A 27,322-nucleotide genomic window follows, 5' to 3' on the forward strand; every position below is an offset into this window, starting at 1 on the left:
GGGACAGGCGGTTACACGTACCTGGGACCCAATTGCTCCACCATCTCCGCCGGCCCCGCTAGGAGGAATAAGCCCGAGGATTTTTCATCCCCGACTGTTAGAAATACCAGTGTGTCCTGTAGTGAATAAAAATAAACACAATTATATATATATATATATTTATCTGTACCGTGTTAGCCGCTTAATAATCAAAAACGAATAGACGATACCGTTCTGTGGTATGTGTATATATAACACACACACACACACGCATACATACATACATACATACACACTGTATATATATACAGCTCAACCCCCCTTATAACGCTGTGCTTGGGGTCCAAAGAATCACACCGCGCTATAAGCGGATCGCGTTAGAAATAATGCACCGTTGTGTGCGTTGTACAATAAAGTATTTAAGACGCCAATAACCGTGTTGTAAAGTATTCATAAATAAATGAGCAAATGTCAGCAGCCAACCTCACCCTGATGATACCCATCAAGGTCGAAACATGTCTGTGAGTGGGTTTACTGGCTTTGCATCTCCCAAGCCCTTGCTTAACAGCTGTGTTTAAAGCAGCATGCATTGGCTAAGGCCTTGACCCCGCTGCCTACTACAGCGTCCGCTGTGGCGGACGCTGCACGGGCGAGAGCTCTCCCCTCAATGGCGCCGGGCCCGCTTCGAGGGGGGTCCGCAGCGCTGGGGCGAGAGTTGCTCCTGCTCTCAATAGAATTAAGCCTATAGGGAACCATGTTAAAAATGGTTTTCGAAGCAAAAAGTGGCACTGTGTGCTCATTTGCATGTCATTTCCCAGAATCCCTTGCTGCAGTGGAAGTGCTGTGTGCTGGGTGATAATGGGGAAAGGCGGGGTTGCAGACCTGCCTAAGACATGCAGATGAGCATACAGTTGTATTTTATACATATATATACACACACATATATCTTACTATATATTTCTGAAACCGTCATATGTGTCTTTGTCTGTATGTGTCTCCCTGTCCCTAGCGGCAATCGCATTGGCCCTTGAGCCCGTCACTCCGCCTCTGGCCAATGAGATTGGTCCCTTGGCCCGCCCGCCCCCGCACACCTCTCATTGGCCTGAGGCGGAGTGACGGGCCAAAGGGGACACACACACACCCACACACACACACACAAAAAAAAGAAAAGCGAGTGCAAAATAAACCACCAATCCGTTACTGGCTTTATAATTGTCTTAATGAGCACATAAAATGGATTAGGATCCCTCGCCTCTCCCTAATAAATGCTGCCTCAAGGTGTCCAAGCCCCACAATTTAAAATAGCCACAAAAAAAAAAAGTATTTGTGCGCAGAAAACGGAGAATTAAAAAAAAAAAAAAAATAGACAAAAATCGTTTTGTACGAGGTGACCCAAACGGGTGAAACTGCTGTCCCAAGCAGCGGAGGAGCTAGAGAGGAGAGCAGATAAATACGTTTTATTGTATTTTTGCCTGTGGCTGGTCCTATTTCTATGGGGTTTTGTTTTAATAGCTCATCTTCAAACCATATCAACTGAAATCAACACAGTAGTTCGGCCGCCATTAAATACGCCCGCGATAAAGCAGCAGATCTGGACGTCAGGGAGAGCCAGAGGGGAGTGTCCCAAGCTCACTGTGGCAAGCGAGTAGAGGCAGGCAGCTTAACTCAAACCCATACACCAAGCAAAGGGAAGCTTCTTATTTACTATTCTGTCCCAAGCTCACTGTGACAAGCGAGTAGAGGCAGGCAGCTTAACTCAAACCCATACACCAAGCAAAGGGAAGCTTCTTATTTACTATTCTGTCCCAAGCTCACTGTGACAAGCGAGTAGAGGCAGGCAGCTTAACTCAAACCCATACACCAAGCAAAGGGAAGCTTCTTATTTACTATTCTGTCCCAAGCTCACTGTGACAAGCGAGTAGAGGCAGGCAGCTTAACTCAAACCCATACAGCAAGCAAAGGGAAGCTTCTTATTTACTATTCTGTCCCAAGCTCACTGTGACAAGCGAGTAGAGGCAGGCAGCTTAACTCAAACCCATACACCAAGCAAAGGGAAGCTTCTTATTTACTATTCTGTCCCAAGCTCACTGTGACAAGCGAGTAGAGGCAGGCAGCTTAACTCAAACCCATACACCAAGCAAAGGGAAGCTTCTTATTGGCTGAAGTGTTTATTTTTGGGCAACAGCAATGCAAATACAAAGGGGAAATAGGTACTGAGGGAAAACACTGGGGCACGGGAGCAATGGAGAGGAAGGGAAGCTAGGATGGCAAGTGGGATAATGCTGGGTCATTTACAATATTAAATATACAGTATTTAGGGATAGGTAAATTACAATAGCTCTTACCAGAGGAGTAGGAGAAGTGACTGCTACACGACGGCTGCTGGATCTAAAAGAAGGCATGCTATCCGGGGCAAGCAGGAAATAGTCAGGCTGTGCCAACTAGCAAGGGGGAGGAAGGGCAGTCAAACTTACTGGGGGGGAAAAGGGGGCGTTGCCAAGGCAACTGGCTGAGAATGCCAACAAGGGAAGTTACATTTGTAACCAGTTAAGACTGAGGGTGGACAGCTGCCCGAGAACAGAGAAAATATACACTTTGTTTCCTGGACACTGTCCCTAAAATGATAGCACCTTGAAATGGAGAAAATCAGGCCAATTGGGAATTCGGCAGTGTATATTCCCGGAAGGATTCTGGTGCTCAGATCAGAGGTATTGGGGGGGGGGGGGGGGGGAATATCACTCACAACAGTGAGAACACCTTGATGAAGGGCTGAGGCGGAACGCGTCGGTAGTTTTTCCCGACGTCTATTTTTTTCTTCTTTTATCCACGATGACAATTAATGCGATTCATTTATTTTAATGGCGCTCACCTCTGGAGCCTCTAGTTTAGGCTGGTAAAGCACCGCACCCGGTATATTGCTTTTCCGATTGGGAATTCAGCATAAAACAAAAAACAAAAAAAAACCCTCATTTTAATTCTCGGGATTTGATCCGTTTGGCGCCCGAGGGCCCGAGATGTTCTGCCAGCAAAAAAGCGACAAAGCCACATTTACAGAAACCCTACCCAGCTTGAGGCTGTTACTCTGCTTCCTCTTACATTACATCCGGCATTTCTGGGACTTAGATTATTGGGGGTTTTTTTTAATTACATTTGCCATAGCTGTTTAGGGCTTTAATTCTCATGCAAAAAAAAAAACAAAGAAGCTATTTATTGACCCCATGGAAACCCCCTCATTAGGATGTAAGGCCTTGTGCCGACTGCCGATCTATTTGAAAACTTCCTATTATGGGAAAACTCTTTTCTCCCCATTATGAAGCCGTTTGTTCTGGGAACACCCAGCGCACACAGTATAAATGGCAGGTACACAAAAATGTGAGTGTGTATCGGTGCATCACTGTGTCTGTGTATGTCAGTGTATCACTGTGTCTGTGTATGTCAGTGTATCACTGTGTGTCTGTGTATGTCAGTGTATCACTGTGTGTCTGTGTATGTCAGTGTATCACTGTGTCTGTGTATCACTGTGTGTCTGTGTATGTCAGTGCATCACTGTGTCTGTGTGTGTCAGTGCATCACTGTGTCTGTGTGTGTCAGTGTTTCACTGTGTGTCAGTGTATCACTGTGTGTCAGTGTTTCACTGTGTGTCAGTGTATCACTGTGTGTCAGTGTATCACTGTGTGTCAGTGTATCACTGTGTGTCAGTGTATCACTGTGTGTGTGTGTGTGTGTATCACTGTGTGTCACTGTGTGTCTGTGTATCACTGTGTGTCTGTGTATCACTGTGTGTCTGTGTATCACTGTGTGTCTGTGTATCACTGTGTGTCTGTGTATCACTGTGTGTCTGTGTATCACTGTGTGTCTGTGTATCACTGTGTGTCTGTATATCACTGTGTGCTACTGTGTGTGTGTGTATATCACTGTGTGTGTGTCAGTGTATCACTGTGTGTCTGTGTGTCACTGTGTGTCACTGTGAGTGTGTCTGTGTATCACTGTGTGTGTGTCAGTGTGTCACTGTGTGTGTGTGTGTATCACTGTGTCACTGTGTGTGTGTGTATCACTGTGTGTCACTGTGTATGACTGTGTGTGTGTGTGTCACTGTATGTGTGTATCACTGTGTCACTGTGTGTGTGTGTGTATCGCTGTGTGTCACTATGTATCAATGTGTGTGTGTATCACTGTGTATCACTGTGTGTGTGTATCACTGTGTATCACTGTGTGTGTGTGTATCGCTGTGTGTCACTGTGTGTGTGTGTATCGCTGTGTGTCACTGTGTGTGTGTGTATCACTGTGTGTGTATATCACTGTGTGTCACTGTGTGTGTGTGTATCACTGTGTGTCACTGTGTGTGTGTGTGTGTATCACTGTGTGTCACTGTGTGTGTGTATCACTGTGTGTCACTGTGTGTGTGTGTATCACTGTGTGTCACTGTATGCCAATCCATGTATGCTCCTATTGTCTGGGTGTGCATCCGATAGAACGAGTTATAGGAATGGGTTGTATGGGGTAATAGGAGGAATTATAGGGAGGGGTTATATGGGGTAATAGGAGGAGTTATAGGGAGGGGTTATATGGGGTAATAGGAGGAGTTATAGGGAGCGGTTATATGGGGTAATAGGAGGAGTTATAGGGAGCAGAAATATATGGGGTAATGTGTGTCACTGTGTGTCTGTGTATCACTGTGTGTCTGTGTATCACTGTGTGTCTGTGTATCACTGTGTGTCTGTGTATCACTGTGTGTCTGTGTATCACTGTGTGTCTGTGTATCACTGTGTGTCTGTATATCACTGTGTGCTACTGTGTGTGTGTGTGTATATCACTGTGTGTGTGTCAGTGTATCACTGTGTGTCTGTGTGTCACTGTGTGTCACTGTGAGTGTGTCTGTGTATCACTGTGTGTGTGTCAGTGTGTCACTGTGTGTGTGTGTGTGTATCACTGTGTCACTGTGTGTGTGTGTATCACTGTGTGTCACTGTGTATGACTGTGTGTGTGTGTGTCACTGTATGTGTGTATCACTGTGTCACTGTGTGTGTGTGTGTATCGCTGTGTGTCACTATGTATCAATGTGTGTGTGTATCACTGTGTATCACTGTGTGTGTGTATCACTGTGTATCACTGTGTGTGTGTGTATCGCTGTGTGTCACTGTGTGTGTGTGTATCGCTGTGTGTCACTGTGTGTGTGTGTATCGCTGTGTGTCACTGTGTATCACTGTGTGTGTATATCACTGTGTGTCACTGTGTGTGTGTGTGTATCACTGTGTGTCACTGTGTGTGTGTGTGTGTATCACTGTGTGTCACTGTGTGTCAGTGTATCACTGTGTGTGTGTGTGTGTGTGTGTATCACTGTGTGTCTGTGTATCACTGTGTGTCTGTGTATCACTGTGTGTCTGTGTATCACTGTGTGTCTGTGTATCACTGTGTGTCTGTGTATCACTGTGTGTCTGTGTATCACTGTGTGTCTGTATATCACTGTGTGCTACTGTGTGTGTGTGTATATCACTGTGTGTGTGTCAGTGTATCACTGTGTGTCTGTGTGTCACTGTGTGTCACTGTGAGTGTGTCTGTGTATCACTGTGTGTGTGTCAGTGTGTCACTGTGTGTGTGTGTGTATCACTGTGTCACTGTGTGTGTGTGTATCACTGTGTGTCACTGTGTATGACTGTGTGTGTGTGTGTCACTGTATGTGTGTATCACTGTGTCACTGTGTGTGTGTGTATCGCTGTGTGTCACTATGTATCAATGTGTGTGTGTATCACTGTGTATCACTGTGTGTGTGTATCACTGTGTATCACTGTGTGTGTGTGTATCGCTGTGTGTCACTGTGTGTGTGTGTATCGCTGTGTGTCACTGTGTGTGTGTGTATCGCTGTGTGTCACTGTGTATCACTGTGTGTGTATATCACTGTGTGTCACTGTGTGTGTGTGTATCACTGAGTGTCACTGTGTGTGTGTGTGTGTATCACTGTGTGTCACTGTGTGTGTGTATCACTGTGTGTCACTGTGTGTGTGTGTATCACTGTGTGTCACTGTATGCCAATCCATGTATGCTCCTATTGTCTGGGTGTGCATCCGATAGAACGAGTTATAGGAATGGGTTGTATGGGGTAATAGGAGGAATTATAGGGAGGGGTTATATGGGGTAATAGGAGGAGTTATAGGGAGGGGTTATATGGGGTAATAGGAGGAGTTATAGGGAGCGGTTATATGGGGTAATAGGAGGAGTTATAGGGAGCAGAAATATATGGGGTAATAGGAGGAGTTATAGGGAGCAGAAATATATGGGGTAATAGGAGGAGATATAGGGAGGGGAAATATATGGGGTAATAGGAGGAGATATAGGGAGGGGAAATATATGGGGTAATAGGATGAGTTATAGGGAGGGGAAATATATGGGGTAATAGGATGAGTTATAGGGAGGGGAAATATATGGGGTAATAGGAGGAGATATAGGGAGGGGAAATATATGGGGTAATAGGAGGAGTTAGAGGGAGGGGAAATATATGGGGTAATAGGAGGAGTTAGAGGGAGGGGAAATATATGGGGTAATAGGAGGAGTTAGAGGGAGGGGAAATATATGGGGTAATAGGAGGAGTTATAGGGAGGGGAAATATATGGGGTAATAGGAGGAGTTATAGGGAGGGGAAATATATGGGGTAATAGGAGGAGTTATAGGGAGGGGAAATATATGGAGTAATTGGAGGAGTTATAGGGAGGGGAAATATATGGGGTAATAGGAGGAGTTATAGGGAGGGGAAATATATGGGGTAATAGGAGGAGATATAGGGAGGGGAAATATATGGGGTAATAGGAGGAGTTATAGGGAGGGGAAATATATGGGGTAATAGGAGGAGTTATAGGGAGGGGAAATATATGGGGTAATAGGAGGAGATATAGGGAGGGGAAATATATGGGGTAATAGGAGGAGATATAGGGAGGGGAAATATATGGGGTAATAGGAGGAGATATAGGGAGGGGAAATATATGGGGTAATAGGAGGAGTTATAGGGAGGGGAAATATATGGGGTAATAGGAGGAGTTATAGGGAGGGGAAATATATGGGGTAATAGGGAGGGTTATAGGGAGGGGAAATATATGGGGTAATAGGAGGAGATAGGGATACTTTGTACGAAGCAGTTACCACACTATAATGGGGATGTCCCCGCATACTGTATGTGACACCTTTGTCTCTGCTCTTCCCTTTAGAATCCTCCGGATCTGACAAGACATCAACTGCGCCGCCTCATCGCCTGCCGCGCAGAGTTACCGATAACGCCTCACCGCCTGCCGCGCAGAGTTACCGATAACGCCTCATCGCCTGCCGCGCAGAGTTACCGATAACGCCTCACCGCCTGCCGCGCAGAGTTACCGATAACGCCTCATCGTCTGCCGCGCAGAGTTACCGATAACGCCTCATCGCCTGCCGCGCAGTTACCGATAACGCCTCATCGCCTGCCGCGCAGTTACCGATAACGCCTCATCGCCTGCCGCGCAGATTTACCGATAACGCCTCATCGCCTGCCGCGCAGAGTTACCGATAACGCCTCATCGCCTGCCGCGCAGTTACCGATAACGCCTCACCGCCTGCCGCGCAGAGTTACCGATAACGCCTCACCGCCTGCCGCGCAGATTTACCGATAACGCCTCATCGCCTGCCGCGCAGTTACCGATAACGCCTCACCGCCTGCCGCGCAGAGTTACCGATAACGCCTCACCGCCTGCCGCGCAGAGTCACCGATAACGCCTCACCGCCTGCCGCGCAGAGTTACCGATAACGCCTCACCGCCTGCCGCGCAGAGTTACCGATAACGCCTCACCGCCTGCCGCGCAGTTACCGATAACGCCTCACCGCCTGCCGCGCAGAGTTACCGATAACGCCTCACCGCCTGCCGCGCAGAGTTACCGATAACGCCTCATCGCCTGCCGCGCAGATTTACCGATAACGCCTCACCGCCTGCCGCGCAGATTTACCGATAACGCCTCACCGCCTGCCGCGCAGAGTTACCGATAACGCCTCACCGCCTGCCACGCAGATTCACCGATAACGCCTCATCGCCTGCCGCGCAGATATACCGATAACGCCTCACCGCCTGCCGCGCAGAGTTACCGATAACGCCTCATCGCCTGCCGCGCAGTTACCGATAACGCCTCATCGCCTGCCGCGCAGATTCACCGATAACGCCTCATCGCCTGCCGCGCAGATTTACCGATAACGCCTCACCGCCTGCCGCGCAGAGTTACCGATAACGCCTCACCGCCTGCCGCGCAGATTCACCGATAACGCCTCACCGCCTGCCGCGCAGAGTTACCGATAACGCCTCACCGCCTGCCGCGCAGAGTTACCGATAACGCCTCATCGCCTGCCGCGCAGCGTTACCGATAACGCCTCATCGCCTGCCGCGCAGATTTACCGATAACGCCTCACCGCCTGCCGCGCAGAGTTACCGATAACGCCTCATCGCCAGCCGCGCAGAGTTACCGATAACGCCTCACCGCCTGCCGCGCAGAGTTACCGATAACGCCTCACCGCCTGCCGCGCAGAGTTACCGATAACGCCTCATCGCCTGCCGCGCAGATTTACCGATAACGCCTCACCGCCTGCCGCGCAAAGTTACCGATAACACATTCTCCATGCGCGGGAGCACAAAGTATCACACTGCGACAACACACTTCTCTGCCCGTCAACGCACGCACTCCTCCGTCAACGCACGCACTCCTCCGTCAACGCACGCACTCCTCCGTCAACGCCCGCACTCCGTCAACGCACGCACTCCGTCAACGCACGCACTCCGTCAACGCACGCACTCCGTCAGCGCCCGCACTCCGTCAATGGAAGCAATACACGCTTCTTGCCTGCCACCTTGTGGTTAAGCCGAATAACAGCACCCACAGGCAGCGTTTGTTGAAGCGAATTACATTTAAGCTGCAATCTCGAATGACGCCGCGTCTTCCATTCGGCTCGCATTGGAGCGGCCATTTTGTTAGGCTCTAGAAGGGCCACAGACCCCCCCCCCCCCCCGAGGGGTCCTGACACGGAGGTCGGCCCCCCCTGGAAGCCGCCTAGATGTGCTCCCTGCGTCAGCCGGAGTTGGGGGCCCGGGGTAGGGCGGGGGGGAGGGGGGGCCTTAATAAGCGCGCGGCCTGGAGCAGGCGCAACGATGGGCCTGGTGATTGCACCCAAGGGACCCCCATGATGTAGTAGCCCCCACACCCTCCCCCCCCCCAACTTGGTGACAAGAGAAAAGCTGTCTCTGAGTAGGTTGGCGGGCTCTGCACTTCTTTCACCAAGGCGGTGCTGGGAAAGCTGTGTGACGCGGCAGGGTCGGAAGCTTATAGGGAGGGAACCCACGTTACAACGGACGAGAAGCAACGAGTGACGCACTGTGTGTGTGTGCTCATTGGCCTGCCGTTACCCAGAATCCCTGGCTGCAGTGGAAGCACTGTAGGCTAAGAGATAATGGGGAAGGGCATGGTGGCAGACCAGGCTGAGACGTGGGAATGTGCTCTCTGCAGATAAAGACACAACTCACCTCGCTTCCAATCTCGTTGGCGACGATATTCATAAACTCATTGTCTCCCTCTTTCCTGGTCGGGGAGAGAGAAAGGGCGACGGGTTAAAGGGTCAGTCACATACAGGACAACAGTGACAGCAAGACATTTCAGAGGTTAAAAGGCTCTCCCCACCTGGGACTGACCCTATAACCCATTAAAAACGTCCCTGACATTAGGTCACTTTTGCCCCTACGTGGGACTGACCCTTTAACCCATTACACACGTCCCCTGTCATTAGGTCACTTTGCCCCTACGTGGGACTGACCCTTTAACCTATTAACGACGTCCCTGTCATTAGGTCACTTTGCCCCTACGTGGGACTGACCCTTTAACCCATTAAACACGTCCCTGTCATTAGGTCCACTTTGCCCCTACGTGGGACTGACCCTTTAACCATAAACACGTCCCTGTCATTAGGTCACTTTGCCCCTACGTGGGACTGACCCTTTAACCCATTAACGACGTCCCTGTCATTAGGTCACTTTGCCCCTATGTGGGACTGACCCTTTAACCATTAACCACGTCCCTGTCATTAGGTCACTTTGCCCTACGTGGGACTGTCCCTTTAACCCATTAAACACGTCCCTGTCATTAGGTCACTTTGCCCCTACGTGGGACTGACCCTTTAAACCCATTAACCACGTCCCTGTCATTAGGTCACTTGGCCCCCTACGTGGGGCTGTCCCTTTAACCCATTAAACACGTCCCTGTCATTAGGTCACTTCGCCCCTACGTGGGACTGCCCCTTTAACCCATTAAACACGTCCCTGTCATTAGGTCACTTTGCCCCTACGTGGGACTGACCCTTTAACCCATTAAAACACGTCCCTGTCATTAGGTCACTTTGCCCCTACGTGGGACTGACCCTTTAACCCATTAAAACACGTCCCTGTCATTTAGGTCACTTTGCCCCTACGTGGGACTGACCCTTTAACCCATTAAACACGTCCCTGTCCATTAGGTCACTTTGCCCCTACGTGTGAACTGTCCCTTTAACCCATTAAACACGCCCCTGTCATTAGGTCACTTTGCCCCTACGTGGGACTGCCCCTTTAACCCATTACACACGTCCCTGTCATTAGGTCACTTTGCCCCTACGTGGGGACTGACCCTTTAAACCCATTAACCATGTCCGTCATTAGGTCACTTTTGCCCTACGACCCATTAACCACGTCCCCTGTCGTTAGGTCACTTTGCCCCTACGTGGGACTGACCCTTTAACCCATTAACCACGTCCCTGTCGTTAGGTCACTTTGCCCCTACGTGGGACTGCCCCTTTAACCCATTAACCACGTCCCTGTCGTTAGGTCACTTTGCCCCTACGTGGGACTGACCCTTTAACCCATTAACCACGTCCCTGTCATTAGGTCACTTTGCCCCTACGGCCCTGTCATTAGGTGACCGGAATGATCGCACAGTCTTACTTGTGGTAGAGAAGAATTTCCCCCGCTCCGCTCTGAGTTTGAAGCTCTCCGCCACCAGCATCGCCAGGTCTCTAACTAGGGTCACGTTATTCTGAAATACAAACACCACCAAACTTTCTCATTTACCAACTTCAAGCTCCATTTACTTTTCTACGGGGGCAAGGAAAAGACTCTGCTACTATAGAGTATTAATACTTCTACTAAAAATCGCTTTGTTTTAAGTGATAAAATATAACTGTCACTTGTGAGAGGAGAGAGAGAGAGAGAGGATAGAGAGGATAGAGAGAGAGGAGAGAGGGGATAAAGGAGAGAGAGGAGAGAGGGATAGAGAGAGGAGAGGGGAATAGAGAGAGGAGAGAGGGGATAAAGGAGAGGAGGGGATAGAGAGAGGAGAGGGATAGAGAGAGAGGAGAGAGGGGATAGAGAGAGAGAGAGAGGGGATAGAGGAGAGAGGAGAGAGGAGAGAGAGAGAGAGAGAGAGAGAGAGTGAGAGAGAGAGAGAGAGAGAGAGAAGAGAGAGAGAGAGAGAGAGAGGGGGGGATAGAGAGAGGAGAGGGGATAGAGAGAGAGAGAGAGAGAGAAGAGAGAGAGACAGGGTGGGATGGGAGCGTGAGGGCCATGGTGGGATGGGAGCGCGAGGGGATGGAGCGTGAGGGCCATGGTGGGGATGGGAGCGCGAGGGGATGGAGCGCGAGGGGATGGGAGCGCGAGGGGATGGGAGCGCGAGGGGATGGGAGCGCGATGGCCATGGTGGGATGGGAGCGCGAGGGGATGGGAGCGCGTGGGATGGGAGCGCGAGGGGATGGGAGCGCGAGGGGGATGGGGAGCGCGAGGGCCATGGTGGGATAGGGAGCGCGAGGGCCAGGGTGGGACGGGAGCGCGAGGGCCAGGGCGGGATGGGAGCGCGAGGGCCATGGTGGGATGGGGAGCGCGAGGGCCATGGTGGGATGGGAGCGCGAGGGCCATGGTGGATGGGAGCGTGAGGGGATGGGAGCGTGAGGGCCATGGTGGGATGGGAGCGCGAGGGCCATGGTGGGATGGGAGTGCGAGGGCCAGGGTGGGATGGGAAGCGCGAGGGCCAGGGTGGGATTGGAGCGCGAGGGCCATGGTAGGATGGGAGCGCGAGGGCCAGGGTGGGACGGGGAGCGCGAGGGCCAGGGTGGGACGGGAGCGCGAGGGCCAGGGTGGGACGGGAGGCGCGAGGGCCAGGGTGGGACGGGAGCGCGAGGGCCATGGTGGGATGGGAGCGCAAGGGCCATGGTGGGATGGGGGCGCGAGGGCCATGGTGGGATGGGAGCGCGAGGGCCATGGTGGATGGGAGCGCGAGGGCCATGGTGGGATGGGAGTGTGGGGGCCACGGTGGGATGGGAGCGCGAGGGCCATGGTGGGATGGGAGCGTGAGGGGATGGGAGCGTGAGGGCATAGTGGGATGGGAGCGTGAGGGGATGGGAGTGCGAGGGCCAGGGTGGGATGGGAGCGTGAGGGCCATGGCGGGATGGGAGCGTGAGGGCCCATGGTGGGATGGGAGCACGAGGGCCATGGTGGGATGGGAGCGTGAGGGCCATGGTGGGATGGGAGCGTGAGGGGATGGAGACGCGAGAGGGCCATGGTGGGATGGGGAGCACGAGGGCCATGGTAGGATGGGAGCGTGAGGGCATGGTGGGATGGGAGCGTGAGGGCCAGGGTGGGATTGGAGCGCGAGGGCCATGGTGGGATGGGAGCACGAGGGCCATGGTGGGATGGGAGCGCGAGGGCCAGGGTGGGATTGGAGCGCGAGGGCCATGGTAGGATGGGAGCGCGAGGGCCAGGGTGGGACGGGAGCGCGAGGGCCAGGGGTGGGACGGGAGCGCGAGGGCCATGGTGGGATGGGAGCGCAAGGGCCATGGTGGGATGGGGGCGCGAGGGCCATGGTTGGGATGGGAGCGCGAGGGCATGGTGGGATGGGAGCGCGAGGGCCATGTGGGATGGGAGTGTGGGGGCCATGTGGGATGGGAGCGTGAGGGGATGGGAGCGTGAGGGCCATGGTGGGATGGGAGCGTGAGGGGATGGGAGCGTGAGGGCCATGGTGGGATGGAGCGTGAGGGGATGGGAGTGCGAGGGCAGGGTGGGATGGGAGCGTGAGGGCCAGGGTGGGATGGGAGCGTGAGGGCCAGGGTGGATGGGAGCGCGAGGGGCCAGGGTGGGATGGGAGCGCGAGGGCCATGGGGGATGGGAGCGTGAGGGCCATGGGCGGGAGGATGGGAGCGTGAGGGACCATGGCGGGATGGGAGCGTGAGGGCCATGGCGGGAGGGAGCGTGAGGGCCATGCGGGATGGGAGCACGAGGGCCATGGTGGGATGGAGCGTGAGGGCCATGGCGGGATGGGAGCACGAGGGCCATGGTGGGATGGGAGCGTGAGGGCCATGGTGGGATGGGAGCACGAGGCCCATGGTGGGATGGAGCGTGAGGGCCATGGTGGATGGGCGTGAGGGATGGGGAGCGCGGGGCCATGGTGGGATGGGAGCACGAGGGCCATGGTGGGATGGGAGCGTGAGGGCCATGGTGGGATGGGAGCGTGAGGGCCATGGTGGGATGGGAGCGTGAGGGGATGGGAGCACGAGGGCCATGGTGGGATGGGAGCGTGAGGGCCATGGTGGGATGGGAGCGTGAGGGCCTGGTGGGATGGGAGCGTGAGGGCCATGGTTGGATGGGAGCGTGAGGACCATGGTTGGATGGGATACACCTCGGGAGTTACGGCCTCCCCTACGGGACCATACCTTCTGGAGCATTTTCACAGATTTCTGCAACTTATCGACAGCTTCGACGTGTTCCTCCGGCCCGTTCCTATAAACAACAAAAAAAAAGAAGACGCCGTTCCCAGATGAGTCCCCTTCCAAAAAGTACGTCTAGCTGGCTTCTACAACAATGGTATCTGCCACTTCAAACCTTCGTTAGCTGCCGAAAGGACCGTATATTGTTACAACAACTGACCCACGTCATCTGATTCTATCACCCCGTTGGTGGCCGTAGCTTCTGCGTCATGAGGTCTGGGATTCATGACGCAGTAGCTACGCCATCATCTAATTGTGGGGAAGATCCTACGGAGCGTAGACCGAGATCTGCCAGGCAGGGCAAAGGAAGACGACGACTCCTCCCCTGCTGTTCCGTCATCGGAGAAGTGTTGACGTGGTCGAGTGCTGGAGAGGTGCCAATGGGACCCTCCATGCACCCAAAGGGGCGGTTCCACACAGCAGGTCAAATAAAGATTGATGTAACCTACACCAGGGGCCCCTATGACTTACTACTGAAGTGAACAACCTGTGGACCCGTGGGCCACGACGGTTTGGTGGAATGGCCCGTGTCCATCCCCGCTCCAGTGCGTCCGGCTGGCACCAGAAATTGGACCCGTCTGGAAGTCGGAGCCAACTTCTGGAACCGTCATCGGACAACCAGCTCCCAACCACCGCAAGACAAGAGGGTGAGAGGGGGGAATGAGTGAGAGAAGGGGGGGGGGTAAAGTGAGATGGCGGGGGGGAGGGGAGAAATTGAGTGAGAGGAGGGTGGGGGAATTGAGTGAGAGAAGTGAGGGGGAAATGAGTGAGGAGGAGGGGGAATTGTGTGAGGAGGAGGAGTGTGGGGGAATCGAGTGAGAGGGTGGGTGGGAAAATTGAGTGAGAGGAGATCGTGGGGGGGGGGAATTGAGTGAGAGGTGGGTGGGGAATTGAGTGAGGAGGAGGGGGAGGAATTGAATGAGGAGGAGGGGGGAACAGAGTTAAGAGAGGTGAATTGAGTGAGGAGCAGGAGGCGGAAAATCGAATGAGAGGAAGAGGGTGGGGATTGGGTGAGAGTTGGGGGCGAAATTGAGTGAGAGATGGGTAGGGGAGCTCCCGACCACGGCTGCAACATATATGCACGTACATACATATCACACTATAGATATGTGGCTAATGTGCGGTACTTGAGGGCTCAAGGGACGCACTTATGGCCCTCAAAAGTACACTGTGTCTGAAAAACGGGAACCCCTTTAATTTTTGCTCCCAGGAGCAAAGTGTACTAATCCCACTTCTGACACCTATAAGTGTATTTCATGTATTATTAAAGTGAGACTTGGGGTGTGGTGCAATTTCCTCTGGCTGCTCCATAGCGTGTGCTGTACAGTCACCCACTCCCATTACTTTTATTGGCTCTCTGATAAGGACAGGGGGTAGGGGGGGGGGATAAGGGGAAAGAAAACCCTTGGTTTACAAACATTTCCCCCATTCAAAGGCGCCCCGTAAATGTAGCTGGCCGATATACAGATGACAGATATAGAAGCTCAAGTCGCTCGTAAGAAAGTAGGTCAAAAATGAAGTGGGCAGTAAATAAAAATAAGGGGTTTACTTTAGAAGAGACGTCATGGCCTTCTCAACGCTGTAGCTCCGCGCTGCGTATTTCAGGACTCGTTCGCCTGCTAAGAAGATCAAATTCGTCTTGTTCTTCTTGCCTTTCTCGGTTCCCAAAATCTTGATGGCCTACAAAAAGTCGAGATGTGAGACACTGGTTGCCAAAGGTGGCCTAAAATGGTCAGGTTAGAAGGGAGAAGAAGGTCAGCCACTCTGGTTAATACGTGGTCAACACAACAAGGATATGGTGTTTGGATGGTTAATACGTGGTCAACACAACAATGGTGGTTGAATGGTTAATACGTGGTCAACCCTACAAGGATATGGTGGTCGAATGGTAATACGTGGTCAACACAACAAGACAGTTGAAGCAGCAAATTCTCTCTGTTGACCATCTCTTCGTTTGAATGAAGGCGTCTCCCACTGCATCGGCTGACATTTTAAAGACCCCAAATGCGCTGGTCAACACCATCTTCTAAACAAGCCACCTTCTAGTATCACCATTATTTGCAGTCGCACCTGTAGGTCGCTCAGGTTGGACACGTGAGTCCCGCAGCACATGTTGGCGTCAACGCCTTCGATGTCGATTATTCTCACCGGCCCTGCGTGATCGTCCGGCAAACCGCGGCTTCTCACCTACGGAAGAGAATAAACTACCAAGATCAACGTTGCCTGGAGTGTTAGCTGGATTAAAATCACACAGATGTGACCTCAAACAGGTCCACTTTGGTCCTAAGAGGGGCTGACCCCCTTAAACAACTTGGTGAAGCCTCAGACTTACCCTATCAAACTCCGGGTCATCGACAGTTATCACCCTCACATTGACAGCTTTGTGTTCACGAATCTTCTCGTTCACTAGGCTCTCTATAGCTTCAGCCTGTGTGGCGGTCACGGTCGGCGTGTCCAACTCAATGACGCTGCGCTGGCGCCCCAGTTCCCTGCAAACGTAAAAAAAGGTTCGAAGAGCCATGAGCAGGAAGTCAAGACGGACGGAGGCAAAGTCATGTCAACTGTGGACATCCTCCAGTAGAACCAGGGAGACATCAAGTTATCATTTTAACATCCCCGGGATAAGATAATCGAGCCGCCAACAGAATCTCATGATAAGCACAGGGCAAGATGAAATATCCAACAGCAGACCATTAATTAACCCCTTGCGCACCTCCTGGCATAGCTACCATGTAAAAAGCTGTGTAAATTAAGTTTATACATCTTCAGCCCTTGTCGATCCACTGCTAGATGAAGGCCTCCCCCGTTTTTTCAGATACCACGGTTGCAAGCCTCTCTTCTTCATGTTGCTCTAACAAACTGTTCACATCTCCTCCTCCTATCTAACTTGGGGGTCGTCGTCTTGGTCTTTTAATACCCCTTGATATCAATTATCCTCAGCCAACGCTGGCCATTTCTTCCAATGTGTCCGATCCCACCGCCATTTTAATTCCTTCCCCCTGGTGATGATGTCGCAGACTTTGGTTTGCTTTTGAACCCATTCGTTCGTTTTTTTCCCCCTGTCTCTTCGAGTAGCACCCAGCATGCATCTCTCCATGCGGCGAGTTGTCTGAATTTCCAAAATTGTCGTCGCAATTTTAGGGGTCCAAGTTTCACATCCACACGCTGGGTCGAAACCGTCCCACACACATATACAAATAACACGTGTATATATATATATATATTTTTATACTTAGATATGAATACACACATATACAAACAATGCATTATATATATATATATATATATATATTTATATACACAAACAAGGCATATTTTATATAAGTTGTGTTTACACACACACACACCCCTCCCCCCCCCCAACCCAACCCAACCCCCAACCCCCAACCGATAACTAAGCAGCACATTCATACAGTACTTAGCTGGGAGCAGCCATGACAGGCACAGAGAACTACAACTCCCACAATGCCCTGCCACTTCCTGATTACGGCGCCTGAGGAGGTCGGGAATGGGCAGGAGGAAACGTCATTGGGGCGAGGCAGCGGCAGCCATCTTGAAGGCTGGCAGGCGGCTCCCTCTCCCCTCCGTGTGTGGCAGAGAAGGGGTCTACATACACACACACCAACACTGTACCTGTCGCTCCCGGCAGCAGGACTCTACACATACAAAACGTGTGCGGCACGTGCGCGCACGGCCGCATACTCTATAGAACAGCCAGAAGCCAAGGGTGAGGACAACACGGAAGCAGAGGATTCTGGGAGAGGAAAAAGAACCGCCGCAGTCTGCCCCTTCTCTGCCACACACGGAGGGGAGAGGGAGCCGCCTGCCAGCTTTCAAGATGGCTGCCGCTGCCTCGCCCATCTAACGCTTCCTCCCGCCCATCCCCAACCTCCTCACGGCGGCGCGCGTCATAGTTACGCGCTGACGTCAGCCGCCGGAGGAAGGTTATATAAGGCGCCGCCGCCATTTTCTCGGCTACGTGTCCACCCAGCTCCCGTCACCAGCAGCCGCTCTCTGTCTCTGTATCCCGCCTCACTCCGCCGCGCCGCTCAGGAACCCCGCATCTTATCGTATGTCCGCTATCCAGAACCTCCAATCCTTCGGTGAGTGATCGCTCCCCCCTCTTATACCGCCCTCACCCTGGGGAATCCCCCTCCCCGCCCGTTACCCGCCGAGGTGATACGGTTATATAATATATATATCCGTGTTAATGACGTGACCGCCATTGTTTAACTCCCCGCACGGGCGGTATGACCGCGGCCGATGGTGCGGTTCTCAGGGGGGGGACCCGCGTTATGCCCCCGTCGGTGTAGGGGGGAGGGGGGGGAGCACAAAGATGGCCGCCGCCTCCCTTGTTGTTGTGGCGCAGTTGGCGTGGCGTGCGCGGTGACGTCACGACCAGGGCGTGGGGCCCGGCGTTTTGTTCGTGTCGTCACCAGGCGCTTCGTTATTACGTAACGTGAGGGGCTGTGTGGGTGCGATTGTGCCCACCGGTTACAGCTGTAGCATACGTCATCGGATGCAATATGTGTGTCTGTGTCTCTGTGTGTGTGTGTGTGTGTGTGTGTGTATATCTCTTTCTCTCTCTCTCGTACTCGCTCGTACTCGCTCTCTCTCGCTCGTACTCGCTCTCTCTCTCTCTCGCTCGTACTCGCTCTCTCTCGTACTCTGCGGTGGGTGACCATTGGGGAATGTCCCTGCCACCTTCTATTACAGACAGTCCCAGAGACTTTTTGCAATGAATTGGTGTGTGAGCGAGAAGGAACGCCGGCTACAAAAGATATGTAGTAATTAAGTCAATAGACTATAATATAATGACCACTGACGGTGCTTGGAACCTAATATATGAAACCACAGGACAAGTGTCCCATATATAGCCCGCAAGTATACTAAAGTCACATAAACTACATATCCTGACCCTGCCCTATAATGATAATGGGGACACCCCCTTCTCTTGTGGTTTTTATATATGTCACAGAGCCATGGTGATGGGCGCTGCCGCCCTGAGATGTCACTGGCAGACCCGTGGTGGCAACCCTACCTGCCACAATAAGGCTGCGCTTACAGTGCTGGCTAAGCAGCCGCGTGACATCAGCCGTAGCTATTGCGATTCCTGTACTCTGGCGCAGGAGACCAAGGAAGGGTGACGGGGCGCGGCTGTGAGCCCTCATTGGCTGAACTGCTGACGTTACTCGGTGATTGCCGAAAAAGTAAAAATCCTTTGACTACAGGTTATTGCCGTTGCTCTGCTGCAGTCGCGCCCACTATGGGCACCTGCGGCAGACCATGTGACTTGTTGTGCCGTCGCCGTAGTCAGCACTATAAACGCCTCCTGAGGGTGCATTCGCATGGTTCGTAAGCGTATGCATACTGTATAGTCACAGATATTAATGTTGGCTGTTGAGGGTACCGATGGTATGTTGGCAACCGCTTCAAACATTGCAGTGGGTGTGCTTGTTACAGGTACGTCGGCTGTAAGTATGTTGCATGAAAGTGAATATTAGTTTATTTTCTTTGTTTAGACCCCTTTGCTGATGCCAGTAAGAGTGATGACTGGCTCCCAGCGGGGACAGAAGATTCCATTCATATAAGGATCCAGCAGAGGAACGGCAGAAAGACCCTCACTACAGTACAGGGCATCGCTGATGATTACGATAAAAAGAAACTAGTTAAAGCCTTTAAGAAGGTGAGTGCCGGTTAACTTGGGTGTCTTGGCAACTGGGGAATTAGATGATGGGGATTGGCAGCAACACAACCTCAGCCATTGTGGCGGTGAGGCGTTTGTTATCTCTTAATGACTCTTTGATTTTCCTGCAGAAATTTGCATGCAATGGTACCGTTGTTGAGCATCCAGAGTACGGAGAGGTGATTCAGCTTCAAGGTGACCAGCGCAAGAATGCCTGTCAGTTCCTTGTTGAGGTGAGGAAACATTTAGTGGCCATCCTACGCTCCAGCAAAATCCCTCTGGCTAAAGGTGTTGAGGGTTAAAGTGCAATATATCTACTTATTACCTGTCTCCTTTGAGGGTTTGTGCCCTTCATTAAGACGCCAGGTTTTCATAGCCACCCATTGTATTGTTGCAGGTGTTTGTGTATGTTGAATGCTCACATCTTGCGACTTTCTTTCAGGTTGGACTTGCTAAGGATGACCAGTTGAAAGTTCATGGGTTTTAACCTGCAAGACTTCATCTACATCTACAGCTTCCAGTTAAAGGACTCTCCTGCGATGAGTAGAAATATCCCCACCGATCCCCTTGTCACAAGTTTATGGCCTCGCCAAGCTTGTGAAATGCCCCTCATTCTAAGGACTTAAATAAACTGGGTAACATTGCATCAACGTTGTTTTGGGGCAGTCATGTTTTTGACTTATGTCTCCGAGGTTGTGAGAGTGAGAAACTCCTCCGTGTTCAGGCAGCCAGTGTTTCGGGATCGGTATTTAGTCTCGGGCTGCCCGACGCTCCCTCGTAACTGTGTACTCGCCACCATTAAACATGACTTGTATACAAAATATAGCGGAGAGGTGAGATAACATCAGGCACCCCTCACACTTGGTGGAAATGTTTAACTTTTCTTGACCAGGCTGAGATTGTCGTGGACACGCGGTATCCAGTGGAACAGGAGGTACAACCTTTTTTTCATCTAAAGAGCCAATACAATGCTCGTCAGACTTTTGTTAAATTAGTGGTTATCCCCAAAGGTGAAGCAAAGAGGGAACATGCAATTCCAGGGTAAACTTTTGACAAGGGAACAATTGTTGGACTGTAATCAATGTAGTTGGAGGTAAGATGCTGGCAGCTTGTTGGCACTTTGTGTAATGAAAAGAAACATGGCTTGAGTTTCAATTTTAATGCTGTTTCATGTATTTAACTGTTTTCTTATTTAAATAAAACATTTTCAATTAAGGCTTGCGCTCACATTTCTTTTGCTCTGCACTAATTTGTCGCAATAAGTGCTATTAGACCAGGGTTTATTGTTTTTTTTGGGGGGGGGGGGCACGGCACCATGGTGTGGCAGTTGAAGCAACCCCACGCTCTTCCCCAAACGTTGTAGTTAGTCGGTACCTTCCCTATATCATATGCACAATGAATTTACATCATGTATCTTTCCATTTTCTCCTACGAGCCAGCATGTATCCATTCTGCACTAGAGCCACGGGGCCCCCATCTGTTATTTTCATGAAGGGTTGTGGAAACTGCACTAAGATGCAGAGGCACTGCATGTAATATCTATCCACTAGGAATGCCCTCCTTTTTATCACTTTCCCTTTGCATGGACAGTATTAGGATGAGATCTGAACAGCGTTTGACTTCTAATGCGCTTCTTTGCAGACAACCAACCTGCCATCCACGAGTACAAGGAATAGAAGGTGTTAAAAACAATAAGATATATTAATTTATTTGTAGAACATTTCTGTTAAAATTATGACCAGAGGAATGCTAGGTGATAATGGTGAAAGGGAGGGTTGTTGCGCTGATAGTGCCGGTGACGTGTCAAAATAAATGCATTGTCGCCGTCGTCGGCGCTTACAGGGCCGTAGGCTGCACTTCTAGTTCCGGCAACAGCGACGCCAAAACAAATGTATTGGATCCGTCGCATGCTCTTCTAGTAGGAGCGACGCAACTGCTTGATCCCGATGGCTGGAAGTCGGTTCAGTTTGCTTTTTGCAGCGAGACGTCAGCGTCGCCGTAGCAAGGACTATAAGTGCGGCCTTAGACGTGAATGTGCTCACAAGTGATCTTTTTGTTGGCTATATGCTAACGGCGGCGGTTTCTTGTCGCCTTTTTCACCCACCGTAAGTTAAAATACGCTGTTTACATACAGTATGCTGAAGAAAAGCTGTTATTTATGATGCCATGTTTTAAGGCTCAATAAACCACATAATTCAGAACACCCACATGTTGTCGCGTTGTCCACGCAAACGGAGCTGTCGATGTGCTAGTCCGACACTGCAGCCACCTCTTGGGTGCAATTCCTAACACCACCTAGTATGTTTCAAACGTTAACAATAAAAAAAATTAAAAGAAAATAAATGTTAAAAAAATAAGAATCAAACGCCTCGGAAATGAAAATAAATATTTTATTACAAACACCAAATGGGAGAGAATTGGACATAAAGCCGCTGAATCCAGGTCGTCCGATAGGATGTCCGCCTTACGTCGCTCCTTCCCCCCCCCCCCCCCCCCCCCCGTGCTCGGCTGTATCCGGGGCTGAAAGAAACAGAAACGAATTGAATCAAAAGATGTTTTTCTGCGTTGTGTAACCCCGTCAGGGTCAGAGGGTCACCCGCGTCCCCCCCCCACCGCAGCCGTTACCCACTGACCCTCCGGCACTTCCGGATCACGTGACCGCTCTACCTATCGACCACTTGAGCCCTTCTGTGTTTCCGGGCGCCAGGCTGGATTTGAGGGAAAAGGGTGGCAGTCCCCTCCCTGTCAAGCCTCTCCCCTTTCAGGCCCCTCCCTGTCAAGCCTCTCCCCTTTCAGTCCCCTCCCTGTCAAGCCTCTCCCCTTTCAGTCCCCTCCCTGTCAAGCCTCTCCCCTTTCAGTCCCCTCCCTGTCAAGCCTCTCCCCCTTCAGTCCCCTCCCTGTCAAGCCTCTCCCCCTTCAGGTATCCTCCCCTTTGTCCCCTCCCCCTTTATCAGCGTCTGGAATGGCCAATAGAGTGTGGTGCGAGCGTTGTAAGTTTGAGGACGATCCTGTTATTCTGTAATAATGGTCATTGGTTTGAATGGGGCAGTTTTGGGCCTCACCTCCTGCGCTCTCACAGCTCGTCCTGGAAGGAGAAGACAGATACACGCCTGGTCAGACGGACTCGCGGGACATGGATAACCATTACAGTGTACGAGAGGCATGCAACACATAGCAAAGTGTGTGTGTGTATAAATCAGCGTATATCATTGTGTCTATGATCAGTGTGTGTATCAGTGCGGTGATCTATAGGTACTGTGTGTTCATATGTGAACCAGTGAACCAGTGAGACTGTATCAGCGTGTGCGCGCGTCTTGGCGTGACTGTTCGAGTGTAAATGGAGGAATGGGAGAAAATCCCAGGAGCAGCGCTTCAGCAGGTGAGATAAATGGTATAAATATATAACCAATGTGGAGAGATATGATGCGACTATTTGGAGTATTGGACCCAGTGCATTATAAAGCAGGAGTATGCCTTTTTGAAAAAGGGCTGCATAGCCTGAAACGCGTCAGAGTGTGTTCTGTCTCCCCCCCCCCTTATACCATGTACGAATAAATTCATGTTTTTAACCCTTCACTGCTGGTGCTGGCCCCATTCCTTAGCTGTGCTCCGCTGCAATCTTCGGATTCCAAACTTGTGTTCGAGTGTAACATTGGGGGGGGGGGGGGGGGTCGCCTCAATGAATGTCAATGCATCGCTGGCCAAAGGGGTAAAAACGCGGCGCGTAGCAATTTGTCCGACCCGCGTTTCGCTACAGAAGTACAAGCGAACACATATATACGGATGTAGCAGGCGTTATTGCACCCATTAACGTGTTGCGTTGCCGTCGGCGCGTTTCGCAGTAGCGCTATGGAAAACAAGGGTTAAAGAGATCATTCTTTTTTTTTTTGGCGTGTCATTTTGCGCACCAACTCGCGTTTAACGGGGTAATATAACGTCTGTATCTTCAAACCCCCTCCCCCCCCCAAAAAAAAACTCACGTCTAAATCATCTAGGTCGTCCATGGCGGGTGGGGCCCCCTTCTCCTTCGCGCTGTTGATCAGCTGAAGCGGAGAAGAGAATATTAGGGCCTGCAGTTATATATTTATACTCTTCCCAGATGAAGGTCCCTTGGTTTTTTTGGCATGGACTACAGTATATTCTTATTTTGATCAACTTACAGCGCTGTGTCTCGCCCATCAGACTTCGGGTGGGTGAAGCGTTTACCATATTTTACTATATTTGGTACGGGCACTTACATTTCTCTGAATTCATATATGGTGTGCCTATTATTGTGCCATACATAAATACATATTCTAAGAACCCAACCTCATCCCTCCTCTCCTCTCACCCCCTCTGCTCTCCTCCCTCCCTCCCTCTTCTATCCCCCCTCCCTCTTCTCTCTCACCCACTCTGCTCTCTCTCCTCCCTCCCTCTTCTATCCCCCCTCTGCTCTCTCTCCCCCTCTCTCACCCCCTTTGCTCTCTCACCCCCTTTGCTCTCTCCCCCCCCCCCCCATCATCTTCCTTTACTACCTTAGTATTAGTCCTCAGTTATTTCTGCCTCTCTCTCTTTCTCCGGCATTCTTACTTTCTCCTGACACGCCACCTGACTTCCTCTCTTTGTTCCGTCGTCTGCTTTCTGTGTAACCTTTATATAGCTATCTGACTCTCCTTATCTGCCACCAGGCTACGTGCGTTATGATTGCCACCAGTACGGTGTCACGTGCCAGATACATAGCCAGAGATGTTGCAATGGCTCATGGAATTAAAAATAGAATGTCTCCACAATCTCCAAACACAGACACAAACCTGCTCCTTCATCTCAGGAACCCTCGTCCAAAATGTGGTTACGATATCTCAAGAGGAGTCCAAATGCAGAACGAACAGACAAACATCTTTCCAAAATATATAGTAGATGAGGTTGTGCCTCATTTCCAGAGACGTACGTATAAGGGTGGAAGGTAGTCCCCCCAGAAGACGTTGCTGCCCCCGGCTACCACCCCATTAGGGTGGACCACCAACCTGTTCTGAAAACATCACACGCAATGCTCTCAAGAGTTTTTATTTGGGGGGGTCGGCACGGCCATTAACAGGGGAGGAGTTGTCCCATGTCTAGCTGCTCTGGGTGGCCCCACCTCACTGATACCGGGAGTAGGGCCTGACCCGACGTTGGGCCCAACATCTGCGATTGTCCAGCTGGGGCATCCACTGCAACTAGGGCCGGCGAATCCCTCCCCCCTGCTTTTTCCAACAAGCCTTCCTCCCACCCCCAACAACCCTCGGGGCCAGATCAACACTCCGTCAGGGCCCTCCCCGTACAAGCTGTCGGCAACCCTGGTGGTCAGTGATCATAAAGTCGCTTGGTAATGCTATGAGACCACCACAAAGGTAGAGTGTATCTGCAGGTCTTCCACAGGTCCCCAAACTTGCCCCATTGTTCCCAGTTAAGCCGCAGACGAGGATTCTGGGTAGGGACATGCAACTGAGCACACAGAGTTGAGCTTTGCCGTCAGGCTTTGGCAGACGCATACATACATTCATGGGGTTCTCCATCTTTATGCCACTGAATAGTGGAGAGGGGGAGTTTAGCTCACTTTTTTGATACCTGGTTGTGTGTCCGGTTTCCAACCACTACCAGCAATCTCAATGCAGATCTACAACCAATCTCATACTGGTCAGTCCAAATGGAGACAACGGCTGTCTCTGAGTCGGACCACTGACTCTGCACTTCCTTGTCCCAGGATTAGCTTTAGGCCGTCCACATAAAAAGTTTATGGGAAGCTAAAAATGACATACTCTGTGTGTTCATTTGCATTTAATTACCCAGAATCCTTGTCTGCAACGTATCCACTGTATGGCCCCAAGAGCCATTTTTGATAAGCGGTGCTAAGCCGAAAGACACTTTACGGTACAGTAAGATAACGTAGACCCTTAGACTTGACTGGGCCGTAAGTTTAGCATTGCTTAGTTAACACGCCCCCCCAAGTGTTAATCTCAGTTGGAAGGCTTACGTCTAGGTAGTGTTCCGCCATGGCCATCTCCCCCTCCTCCTCCGCGTCCCAGTCTCGCCAGTTATCGAAGTCTAGGAACAGCCAAAGAGGCTACAGACAAAGAAGACAGGAGACCGGTTACACACGCCAGGCAGTGGTGAATATACACATATACACATATACACGTGTGCATTGAGTTCGGCCAGAGAGGTGAGCGTGGATTGCCGTAGCATATATACTGAGGGTATACAGTAGATATACATAGAAGTGTAGATACATTGACATAGACAAGTAGGCGGGAAGCTCTGTCACAGCACCCCTTCGGTGTACATCTGTGTCGCCCCAAAGGCGGGCGCCTGATGGGGCCTCCCCAAGAGGCTTCTCTCCTCTGCACAGAACCAGCGTGCTAAGGGTTAATGTGTGCTGGTACTTTGTGGAACGTCAAACCCCGCCCACTGGAATGTTAATGAGCCAAGAGGACAAAGGACTTTGTGTTCGCAGCTGCATTCAATCTGAACCCCTTCAATGTACATCTGCGTCGTCCCAAAGGCGGACAGCCTTTGGCGCAGCCAAAGGGCTGCCAAAGGGTGTGAGCCGTTTGCTGATGTTTGGTGACGTTAAAGCTTCTCTTTTGCAATCTGAAACTCACCAGCCCTTTTATCCCCTGTACCCAATTTCCCAACTCTATCTGTCCGTGAGATGTCTGTGAAGTGGAGTTTTATTTTAAAATAACCTCTGTTGGGGTTATAACATGTCATGACTTTTGCCAGCCTTGTGCTTGGCTTCAAAGAGAGCTTAATTGGTGGTGTCTATCCTGTATGGGCTCACTTAAAAAAAACAACCAGATGGGTTGTATATGGCTGATAGAGTTCGAGATGAGGGCAGTGTCTGGAGACTTGGGTGCGAAATATGGCCCCCGTGACAACTTTCTGTAAACATGTTCTCCTGAGAGCGAGCTTCAAAGAATTTCTCGGCGGGGGGGGTGTGTGGATGGACAGGGGCGTGGCTACAGAAGGTATCCAACCAAGAGTGACCTTATTGAATACGAGAATATCGTGTGACGTCCTCTGCCGAATTTGCTGAAAATTACGTGTGTGGAACCGAGTCGCACATAATGATCACAGACACGTCAGTTACGAAGAGACAGATATTAATATTTCATCTTAAAGTCAGGATTAAGATGTTCATATTTCGTCTCGTTGTGTCCGCCGTAAGTGCCAGAATGTATTTTTGCGGCTCACGCGCCTGTGTACGTATTACAGAAGAGAAGTTAGGCGTGCGTTCAGATATGGAAAATAAAGTTTTAACCGTCTTTGGAAGGAGTTTACCCCTCCCCTCTGTCGTAAAAACGTGAATCTCTCAGCTAATTTACGACAGGGGTTTGGGTTTACATGGGAAGAGAGAATATTTATGGCGGAGCTTATAGCGCAGGCGATGGCGACCGTGTGATGTCACCCGTCGCAATAGCGATTCCTGCTTAACGTGCATTAGACAAGAGATACTGATATCTATATACAGTGGTTGACAAATCACCAAAAATCTACTCGCCACCTAGTACCAAACGTGTGCTGCTTGGGCCAATATTTACTCGCCCGGGGGTTAAATCCACTCGCCCGGGGCGAGCAAATGTATAGGTTTGTCGAACACTGTCTATATATATATATATATATATATATATATATATATATATATACATATGGACTTTGGTGGGGTTGGTCCAATCAGATCCCACCTTTTCGGCTTCCTTGGTTAACCGCGGCCACGCCACCTTCTCCTTCAGTTTGCGCAGGAAGCAGGTGACGGATCGGTCCGAACGCTTCTCTCTGGAATCCTGCGGAGGGCACAAGGGTCGGAGGGTCAGGGCACGCTAAGCACGCCGTATTACGTAGCTCTACGGCAGGGGGTTGGCC

At 51.1% G+C, this 27,322-nt stretch overlaps 3 protein-coding genes across 3 annotated transcripts in view; 1 reads left to right on the forward strand and 2 right to left on the reverse strand.

The window, feature by feature from the left end:
• Nucleotides 1-27,322, reverse strand: part of LOC142473010 (amine oxidase [copper-containing] 3-like) — a 91,472-nt gene that overhangs the window by 25,947 nt on the left and 38,203 nt on the right.
• AARSD1 (alanyl-tRNA synthetase domain containing 1) overlaps nucleotides 1-27,322 on the reverse strand; it is a 37,746-nt gene that overhangs the window by 3,178 nt on the left and 7,246 nt on the right. The window contains 12 exon segments of the mRNA XM_075580135.1: nucleotides 22-116; nucleotides 9,500-9,554; nucleotides 10,946-10,970; nucleotides 10,973-11,036; nucleotides 13,702-13,768; nucleotides 15,305-15,435; nucleotides 15,826-15,942; nucleotides 16,088-16,244; nucleotides 17,174-17,280; nucleotides 23,422-23,484; nucleotides 25,434-25,523; nucleotides 27,145-27,243. Of these exon segments, the coding sequence (XP_075436250.1) occupies nucleotides 22-116; nucleotides 9,500-9,554; nucleotides 10,946-10,970; nucleotides 10,973-11,036; nucleotides 13,702-13,768; nucleotides 15,305-15,435; nucleotides 15,826-15,942; nucleotides 16,088-16,244; nucleotides 17,174-17,280; nucleotides 23,422-23,484; nucleotides 25,434-25,523; nucleotides 27,145-27,243 (1,070 nt within the window).
• LOC142473029 (eukaryotic translation initiation factor 1-like) lies at nucleotides 17,699-20,656 on the forward strand. Its single transcript, XM_075580179.1, has 4 exons — nucleotides 17,699-17,858; nucleotides 19,278-19,441; nucleotides 19,573-19,674; nucleotides 19,884-20,656. The coding sequence occupies exons 1-4, from the start codon at nucleotides 17,828-17,830 to the stop codon at nucleotides 19,926-19,928; spliced, it is 342 nt and encodes a 113-aa protein (XP_075436294.1). The 5' UTR covers nucleotides 17,699-17,827; the 3' UTR covers nucleotides 19,929-20,656.

Source organism: Ascaphus truei, chromosome 23 (genome assembly GCF_040206685.1).
Source record: "Ascaphus truei isolate aAscTru1 chromosome 23, aAscTru1.hap1, whole genome shotgun sequence".
In the NCBI taxonomy this organism is placed as follows: domain Eukaryota; kingdom Metazoa; phylum Chordata; class Amphibia; order Anura; family Ascaphidae; genus Ascaphus; species Ascaphus truei.